This window comes from Apaloderma vittatum, unplaced genomic scaffold (genome assembly GCF_000703405.1).
Source record: "Apaloderma vittatum isolate BGI_N311 unplaced genomic scaffold, ASM70340v1 scaffold15450, whole genome shotgun sequence".
Taxonomy (NCBI): domain Eukaryota; kingdom Metazoa; phylum Chordata; class Aves; order Trogoniformes; family Trogonidae; genus Apaloderma; species Apaloderma vittatum.
In genome coordinates this window covers 3,073-12,799 of record NW_009696320.1, presented here as the reverse complement: position 1 = coordinate 12,799, position 9,727 = coordinate 3,073, and the positions used below count along the sequence as shown (strand labels likewise).

General features: G+C 46.3%; 1 protein-coding gene across 1 annotated transcript; it reads right to left on the bottom strand.

Annotated features, from left to right (window-relative positions):
- Positions 1 to 348: 348 nt before the first annotated feature.
- Positions 349 to 9,487, bottom strand: LOC104269155 (serine/threonine-protein phosphatase 2A catalytic subunit beta isoform-like). Its single transcript, XM_009874482.1, has 7 exons — positions 9,428 to 9,487; positions 4,321 to 4,530; positions 3,893 to 4,066; positions 3,288 to 3,377; positions 2,351 to 2,512; positions 1,453 to 1,571; positions 349 to 885 (listed from the first exon to the last, which is right to left on the bottom strand). The coding sequence occupies exons 1-7, from the start codon at positions 9,485 to 9,487 to the stop codon at positions 813 to 815; spliced, it is 888 nt and encodes a 295-aa protein (XP_009872784.1). The 3' UTR covers positions 349 to 812.
- Positions 9,488 to 9,727: the final 240 nt, after the last annotated feature.

The following is a 9,727-nucleotide window of genomic DNA, read 5'->3' as shown; positions in this document are numbered from 1 at the left end:
GGCCCCGCCGTTCCGCCCCGCCCCGGTGCCACCCCGGGTGTCCCGCCCCCGATGCAGCACAGAACCACGGGTTGGGGGGGGCTGACAACAGTAAGTTTATTGGGGTTTTTTTGGGGGGTAGAGGGGGTGTGATACAGCGAGGAGGACTGCAAGCACTTCCAAGGACAAATATACAGAGGGGAGAGGGGAAATAACAAAAAGGAAACAAAACGGCAACCAGAAAAAAAAAAAAAAAAGGGGAAAAAAAAAAGGGGGGCGGACAGGATCAACACAGAATGGGAATCGAGCTAAAACGGGAACGCTTTTTATCCGTGTTATGACAACGCACTCCCAAGCAGGAATCGCTTCCTTTCTCCAGTTAAGTCAATCGATGTTTCAGTAAAATAAAGTGTGTGTGGAGGGGGAAGAAGTTAGTGTGCATCTCCCTCGCAAATAAACTCTAATTCACGCCAGTTAAACACTAGAACTAAAAAATTTACAAAGAAGCGAGATGGAGGTGGTATTATTAGAGTTACTTCTCTGAACAGTCCAGAAGGAGGAAAAAAAAACAAAACCAAAACGCAAACCCAATGACTACAAATACAGCAGGCAAACTGACTGTTGGACTGATGGGTCTAGGATATACATAGTGTTTTAAGGAATTCAGTCTCAAGTTGTGCTAAACGCTCTTCGTCCTCTGTATGGCACATTTTGGTCCATGATGGGGATTTGAAGTTGAGACGAACCCTGATTTCTTACAGAAACGTGTAAATATTGTTGCTCTTTTTTTTAAAATGCCAGGTGTACTTCCTTCTACAAAGGTTAGGAGAGGTTTATAGGAAGTAGTCTGGGGTACGACGGGTAACATGAGGCTCTCCACGACGAGGTGCTGGGTCAAACTGGAGGCTGCGGGAAAGAAAAAGGCATCATTTTACCTCCTCCCCAAGGTATTTCCCAACACTGCAATAAATACCAGGCTTAGTCTCCTGCTGCTGTCGCTTTACCCAGGTCCCAAAAGAAGCAACTGAGGGAGTTAAAACTCTTTGGCTGGCTGAAATGCTGCTCACAGAGCAAACAGCACCCAGCAGTCAGCACTTCAGCAGCCCCCCACCGCTTCTGAAAGCAAAGTTCAGGCTCTCTTACCCACCTCTACAAAGCCTAATGCTACCAAAAATAAACATAAATACGTAAATCAATCGGTCTTTACTCTCTCCATCAATCTTGGGCGACAGAAGGATTATGAAAATGCAGAAGCTCCAACTCTCCAGAGAGCCAAGATGAAGAGATAATGCAGTACCCCAAGAGAAGATTTTAAGAGCTTAACTCACTAATTATTTTTAGACATTCTTGCAGGTAGAGCACAACAACAGTTTGAGCCAGCTTTTTGTGAAATAACCCCTTTGGAAAGGATCAGAGGCTCCTCACAATACAGACAGGTTGGGAAGGGAGAACAGCCCGAGTCAGGTTACTCACAAGGAATATTTTAAAGTGTCGTCTAGTTCCATGATAGCAGCCTGGTTCCCACAACGGTAACAGTAATTGGGCGCGCTGAAAATGGTAACCACATTTCGGTCGTGGCACCAATTGTAACCCTGTCAAAAATTTAAAAAAAAGAGAAAAAAAGGCCTCTGTTAATCCACAAACGTGAGCCTCTCTGCAGAGCTCCTCTTAAACGATCCAAGGCATTTGGGAAACTGCAGATTTCTCGTATTTCCAGCTGAATTAGGCACCGAGCAAAACCAGCTTCAACAACTCTACAGAGAGATGGGCCGTTCATCGCTCATGTATCCATTTCGTACACAAACTGTGGACTGTACCACAAAGAAACTCGGAGATTTTTAGGTACGCCTACGGCTTCCACCTGCCACAAATGAGAATTCGTCTGGTTGGACGCGAGTGACTTCTGACACATGGCAGTACTTAAGGGATCTACTTGAACTAGATTTTAAAAATACATCTGCCCCATTGACCCACCTGGCATTTTTCCAGCAAGACATACAGGAATAGCCTATGAAAAGCCAAAATTACGGCTTAATCCCCGTCACATCTGACTCTGGGTATTAGAGGACAGCTTGCCTAATGCCGCAGCAGTGTAAGCACAGCGGTCAGCGCACAAGGAGATTATTCCTTCCACAAATGGAGTGTGATGGGATCCCTTTGGCAATTTACTTGGAAAGGAGCGGGGAATGAAGGGCAGAACATCCCCTTATTCACGTGTTGCTTTCACCTGATTCAAGTCCCGCTTTGGTATTTATCCGCATAACATCCAAGTGTCAGCTTATGTGAACCCATCAGTGGAAGGTCTCGCAGAGGAGACAAGAATTGGCACCTCTTATTTCGTCAGCCCCATCGAGCAGAGCGCTTGCCCTACCTCCATGACGAGTTGGTGAGCACGGGAGACCAGTGTGAGACCATTGGCGTGGTTAAATGTTTCGGAAATATCCTGCCCGAACGTGTAGCCAGCACCACGCGGAGATATACCCCAGCCGCCGCGATCATCCGGATCCGACCATAACAGATCACACATAGGACCCTTAAAAAAAGGTGAAGTTAGATCACCAGTAAGATGGTTCTAAAAAGCTACTTTTAAAATGCATTTACAGTAGAAAGACTGCCAGTGTGTCCTCTGCACGTGAGTTTATTGAACACACACTATCAGTTAGTTACTCACTCTATCAGTCAGCCAGCTTCCCAGAGAAATTAGTATGTGTGCGGCTGACTGAGAAACGATCCACATAACCAGAAAACCATTTCCACCTTCCTCTCCTACTCACACCGTTTGATCACTCCACTTCGACCAGACAGAAAGATGTGGAGAGTGGAGCCACACTCTTACTCCCGACTCTCACTGTACAGTAAAAATAAGGCCACGTGAGAAGGTGTGTGTGTCCCATGATGGGTTCATCCATGCCGGCCAAATTGTGAAAAATTAAAGACAGGGAAATGACCCACAAGGAGGATATGAACTAACTGTTCACAAGCAAGTCTGTGATGAGGCTGAAGGTAATAACACCTTCTGCTGCCTAATGCTATTCTTTGAGTCAGCGTGACAGTCAAAAAATTGCACGATTCTGTGTGCAACAGCTGTAAAAACCCCACAGCTCTTCTTTTGGAGATTGCTGTAATCAGAGTATACTGACTTGTATGTTTTGCCCAAACCTACGCTCATCTGCACAGGCTCGTAGGAAGGCAATAATCTGCAGTGTAACCGTGTGTCTCACTGTTCTAAGCAGATTTCAGCGTGAGGCTAAGTTTGCATTTTCCACCAACAGACATGTAAGTTCGGGATGTATTTCCTTTCCTGTTACCTCGTGTGGAACCTCCTGCAGGCGGTCGAGAGCTCTGATATGATCCAGTGTATCTATGGATGGAGAGAGGCCACCGTGGAGACAGAATATCTGTTCCGGGAAAAAGAACAAAAAGCAATCCTTTCAGTGCATATCATTAGGAGAAGACTGATCTCTGAAACAGCTGGTTTTAATTGTTATTATACTTTTACCATTACAGCCGTCTCACCCTCACAGCAGAGAAACCAAATTTAACTCCCGCAGAAGGAAACAAAACTACAAGACTACGCTTTGCATACAGAGATGAAGGCAACAGCACGAATAGCCATGCCTTCTATTTTAAGAATATCTTGCCTTAGAGCCACAACTTAGCTCACATCTAATGTATCACGAGGGGTTTCCCACTTGTCGAGCAGTCATTTAGAATGAACCATACACACGATATCCTGCCGCTCCTTCCCACACCATCAACTTGTATTAACACTTCACTAAATTCTTCTTTCAAAAAATTAAAAAAATTCAGATCACAAGGTCAGTGAGCTTGTTGGAGAGTGTTCATGCCGAGGTCAGACGATACAGTCAGTGTACCTGTATGACATGGAGTGTTTTCCTTCCTCAAGGCTTACCTGGCCATCTACTAGAGCTGTAAGCGGAAGATAATCGAACAGATCTGTGAAATACTTCCAGACGTTGGCGTTGCCGTACTTGCGCAGACACTCATCATAAAAGCCATACACTTGTGTAATTTGCCTGCTTTCGTGATTGCCCCTCAGTATTGTAATGCGTTCCGGGTAACGCACCTATTGACAAAGAAAACGCTTCTTTAACAAAAGAATTGTACCGTTGCTACGGAAGGAAACACTACCAGAATATTTCCAACAGCAGTCACGCGTTTGGCTCTCCTGCAGAACAGCACGTGTCCATCAGCGCGTTTCGATTTACATCCGTTTAGCTCAGGCCAATGGCAGCATCAATGGGAGGAGCCATTCTTGCCAAACTCCCCAAAACCACTGTTTTGCCCAAGGCTGCTTCCGAAAAAAATGTCAAACCATACCTTCAATGCTACTAGAAGAGTCACCGTTTCCACCGAATAATAGCCTCTGTCTACGTAGTCTCCCATGAACAGGTAATTTGTGTCTGGTGATTTCCCACCAATTCTAAAGAGTTCCATAAGGTCGTGGAATTGACCGTGGACATCTCCACAGACAGTGACGGGGCAACGTACCTCTTGAACATTCGATTCTTTCGTAAGAATTTCTTTAGCCTAGCAAGAAAAAAACCCAACACATTTAGAACAAAAAGGCAGGAAGCTCCTCCACCAGCAGGTGCAGGTGTTATTCCACTGCATTGGCACCAGAAAGCCCGTTTCACTCCAGCAGTCGACCACTGGAAAACAATTTGTGGGGTAAGCAAAGACGAAGTGCGTTCTACGGCTCCTCCTGCGCAAAGACAAGCAGGTTTGCTATTGTGAGGCCGGGTCATTAAGACCTTACTGTCCCACAGACAAATTAAAAGCAGTAACTAAAGTTAATTCCCATCCTCCCCAGAAATGATGGAGCGTGAACTTCACAATTTGCACTGGATACACGACTTCGATCACCTCTGGCGTTCACCCATGGATCCTGTGCTTCTACTAAACCTTTCCTCAGTGCAGACAAGACAAAGCTTCATCAGAGCATCACAGGCAGATGGCATCTTCTTCAGCGCAAATGACTTTTTTTTTAAACACACAGAATTTGACAAGATTCCTCCATCTACCAGAAGCAGATTGCACAAAACAATGAGGCAACTATCTCAGTTTTTGTAGCAACTTCCTTTGCAGAAGTACACATCAAGCCAGGTATTATCCAATACTCACACTAGTAGGGTAACTACGGCCTTCTGACAGAAGTCACCTTACACACAGCCCCACATTTCAGTCTGACTACCAACTTGGTTCCTCAACAGCTTGCTCTCAATCCCACGCAGCCGTGCGGAACCCTCCGTGTTGCCACCTTCGCCGGCAACACAGCAGCAGGCTGGAACAACTCTTCTGCCAGTAGCGACAGCTACTCCTCACCGCCTTCCTCCTCTGGGATCCCTCAGGCTTCCCCCTTCTTCACTGCACGCCCATAAACCCCAAGTGCTCTCCCAAGAACTGGGATTTCGCTGCAGCGGGTCCGTGCGGTGGGAAGAGCACCACGAACAGCGTGTTCATCCCGCATGGGCAAAGCCAGCTCAACCGTGTGATCGCGGAGCGGAGACGATGTTAAGAAAGGCTGCAGGTGACAAAGCAGCTCGTCTGGCAGAAACACCGGGCAAGGGCTATGGCACCAGATGAGCTGCGCTGCGTTCCTCTGCCAAAAAATAACCAACGTGAGCGCCGGTGCCAGGGATGGATGGGGCTGGCCCAGGTTTCCCGATCGCACAGCGGTGAGTAGAAGGGGAACCTTCTCTGCACATTCCAAGAAAACGTGAGAACTAACAAATCTGTTTCCCTTGCAGAGGGGCAGGTTTCTTCTGCTTGCTTAAGCCACCAAGGAAAACAAACTGTTCCTAAACTTCGCTTTACTAACCTGGCAAAGAACGTGACTGAGCGTGCAGGAGGCATTTCTCTCGCCCAGGGCACTTTTTGCCTGTCAGATTTCCAGTCCTCTTCCAAGCATAACAGTTTAACAACTTCTAAAGGCAGGCCACATAAAACTAGAAAAGCCACCTCGGAGGTGATTTAAACATATAGAACCACAACCAGCTTCCCCGGCCGTATCCAGCTGGCAACAAAATGACCACAGATGGAGGGATGGAATCCCTGGATTTAGTCATCTCTTCCTCTACACCCAGCAGTTCTTCTGCTAATTACAGCCACGTAATGTAGCCTATCTGCATCGCCTTATTACCATTCTCAAACACCATGTTTATTTTGCTGCCTCCAGCTCATCACGTGATGCAGATCAGCGCTCCAGGCTCACCTGTGGCACAGAAAACACCCATAGATAGGCTCAGTCCGTTCGGAACAAAAGGGATGAAAGATCACCAGTGCTGAACAGTCACCGTCAGGCGACGATCTGGCTATTCCTCGCCGATTGCCTCAGCTCAGGATGATGTAGCTCCCACCTGCTGCTACCAGAAAGAAGCTACTTACTGAGGCCACTCTCAGTGGGCTGAGAATTGCCTTGCACCTTTTAGGGAAAGTGCACGTTGAAAAATAACTAGAAGCCAAGCAGTCGAGGGCCTGGACAGCACCTAGCATGCCCGTTGCACAATACGTAACCCAAAGGATGTGACTCCGATCCTCAAAGATTCAGTGACGTGGGGTCTACCCTGCAGCTCTAAATTGCCTGGAAATTGCTGAACATGTTGCAACTTTAAGTGCAACAGCAGTACTTAAATTCTGCTCAAGTATCTTTAAAAGCACCTACAGCACCTTTGAGGAGCTTCTGCCCTCTGGGAGAGACAAATATAAAACTCAGTCACAGAACAGCTGTTCAGTGTGTTCTGACTCGCAGGAAGCAATGGATGGGGTTTCGCTGTAAGCCAGAGCTAACGTAACAACCGAAGGTGTGAGGTATTTTCTGTCTTTTCAGATCACTCATCTCCTAGATGTGTAAAAAGAAATACGCTTACTTCAGGCCTCTGGGGAAAAGACACAGTGCACTGCACATGTATCACACACACTTACCCGTGTCTCAGCTACATCATCACTCTCCTCCACCTCTCCAATCTGCCCAAAAAACACGTGCACCCATCCTGAAAACGTGTACAGGTAAAGCAGCACAGGCAACAAAGAAGAGCTCCTTTTGTGCAGCAATGGGGCAAACATATGTTGAACATATCATAGCAAGGTGGGCCAGCCTGAATCCTGAAACGTTGGTATGAGGAGAATCTAGAAGCTTCCCCTCAGGAGAAAGGAGGAGTTTGGAGCTGAAGAGCAGCAGCTTCTTAAGGTGCCTACCAGCTGTTACACTGCAGAGCTGGTTCAAACCAGGCTTGGGAGCCAAGCTCGACTGGCCACAGAAGTTTGACCTCACGTGACTTTCTAATGCACAGCAAAACCTTGAGAATGGTCAGTATCATTAAAAAATGCCCCAAAAACCAGGAACTAACCAGGGCATTCTGCTTGTGTATTTCGCTGCGTAACCCTAAGAGTTAAAAGCCTTAAAATAACAAAAGCACCATTAAAAAAAAAGGGGAAAACCCTCTGATGTAAGTAAGCTGCCCTGCATTACCATCATTTACTTATTTCAGAAGGCTTTTAAATAACTATGCCTTCAAGTCATACTTTTGATACCTTTGTTTTATAAAATGCTGACTAACACTACAAGCTTCCTAAGCATGTGCCTCCATTGCTTTGGATGAAAAAAACCCATATCCAGGCCAAAGGAAAAAGAAGCAGCTTTTAGGTATTTTGATCAAATAAACCCCTGTTAAGCATAAAAGCTTATCTGTGCTCAAAATTACTTTGAAGAGTAGGTTACCTGTTGGCTGTGAGCTTGCCCCTTATCTCAGATCCCCTTTTAGATTCTGTAATCACCTTTTTAGACTGGAATACAAGCTTGCCTGCTGCCCACTCCTCAATCCACGTGGCAGGAGGCTGGAGAACGCATATCCTGGTGATTTACTGTGTTGTTGCAACAGAAACCGAGCAGTCTCGGGGCGTGAACACAACCCATTAACACGCTGCTCCGAAACCTGAGATGCTACACTGGCTATGAGATTATAGCCGGGATCACCAAGGTCTAATCCCCCTGTGAGAGACTTACCAGTCAAATCCACACTCACTATTACACCGTTCAGACTTGTCTATGGGAATTGTGCAGGCTGATTCCACAGGTGAGGGGATTACAGCCCAACCAGGGGAGGCAGATCTTCAGCATTGTGCGTTCTCTAGAGAAAAACGAAGACCCCAAGCACCTGCTTTGCATACAAGAGCACAGAAACCCAACGTCTGAAAGATTCATTTGCTGCACCACAAGCTCATTTTGACCCACAGAAGCTAAGAATCAGAGAAGTCAACCACGGCATTGCTGGTCAAAATCCAACTGAACTGTCCCACCGTCACCTCCGACAGATCAAACTACTGTGTCAACAAGCACGCTGAGGATACCAAAATCTCAGGAGCTTGGCCACAAGAACCACTTAGATTCTCTTCGAATGAGATAAAAGCCTGAGGGATGGAGCTGTCCTGACCTCTGGCAACAAGGCAGCAGAGGCCACCCTGGAGCCTCAAGGGTGATAGCGAGTGTCAAGGTGCACGTGTGCTCCTAGAAGTACCTGCGCAAGCCTACCCTGGGATGGAGAGATGAAATATTCCTGGCCACGATTCAACACAGCACTTGGAATACTGCACGGTTTGAACAGCATCCAGGATGCTACTTGGCTCCATCACTCATCCTAATTTCACCAGTTAGTGCAGGAGAGTTTGCGAACTCATTCTCCTAAAATTATTCTTCGGTGAAATGATAAGCAACGTAGGTACGTGCCATGGAACAGCACTGCTCCCTACAGCACCCACTGGCTCCTGCGGCTTGGTTTGCAGAATCAGTTGCCAATTACCATTAAATAACTGCAGAAGAAATGCAAGTCTTCATCAGCAATTAGAATCCTTCTCCTCCCACCACTTCACAACACGATGCTCTCATGCTGCTCACAGCAACGAGACTGTAACCCCTCTTATACATGCAAGGAACAAGGAGAGAAAAGAGAAGCTACAAAGCAAGAGCCAGTTATGGATCCTTGCTTGCTTCTGATTAATTTCTGAGACAGTCTTTTATTTGCAATCTTTCACAGCCCATTTTCTTATTACATTTTCCCTGTAAGCAGCATGGCTTTCAAAGTCCCTTACCAGAACCCAATTTGCTGACCCAACTGGAACTTTAAAACATAAGTATTCTGAGATTTCTGTGTCCAAACTCAGGAGCGCTTCATATTAAGCGAATCCAACTTCCCGGGCTTTTATCCTGACTTGAGCTGTCCAAAATACAGGTTATGACCTCTGCAAGTTCAAAGGCAGTTCGACACAGCCAGCGCTACCCTGCTATCAGTAACCAAGTTAACAATTTCAAAGCTAGCATTAGCCCAGAAAACTGCCACGGCACCTCTGATGAGGTGCAGATACAATCTGAGGCAGAACTCCGTGGATTTTCACTGCCTATTTAATGAGAGTAGAAAAAGGTTTTAACAACCTTCTGCCATAAAGAAGAGTCTAAGACCATGATGTTAAGAGAAGTAGTATGAGAAGACATCTGACACACACTTCCCCAGCATGCTGGAACACTCCTTGAGTCTACAAGTTCCAGCAGTGTTCATAACTGTTTGTCCTTCTATTATCCCATAAATGCCTGTGAAATTTTGGCTAGATTTCATTTTAAAGACCAGCAGAACGGGAAACAAGTGTTTTCATGTTGTCTTGAGATGACATCTTGATTAAGCACATCAAGCATACAAGATTGGTTAGCTGCCAAAATGATGTCGTAACTGGGCAG

Bases quoted from the DNA above. Each gene is read 5' to 3' on its own strand.
- LOC104269155 (XM_009874482.1), bottom strand. From the start codon at position 9,487: ATGTCTTCTCATACTACTTCTCTTAACATCATGGTCTTAGACTCTTCT. The intron at 4,531-9,427 runs GTTGTTAAAACC...TTTTCTTGCTAG, and splicing joins ACTCTTCTTTATGGCAGAAG to GCTAAAGAAATTCTTACGAA. The intron at 1,572-2,350 runs GTAGGGCAAGCG...AATTTTTGACAG, and splicing joins CTCACCAACTCGTCATGGAG to GGTTACAATTGGTGCCACGA.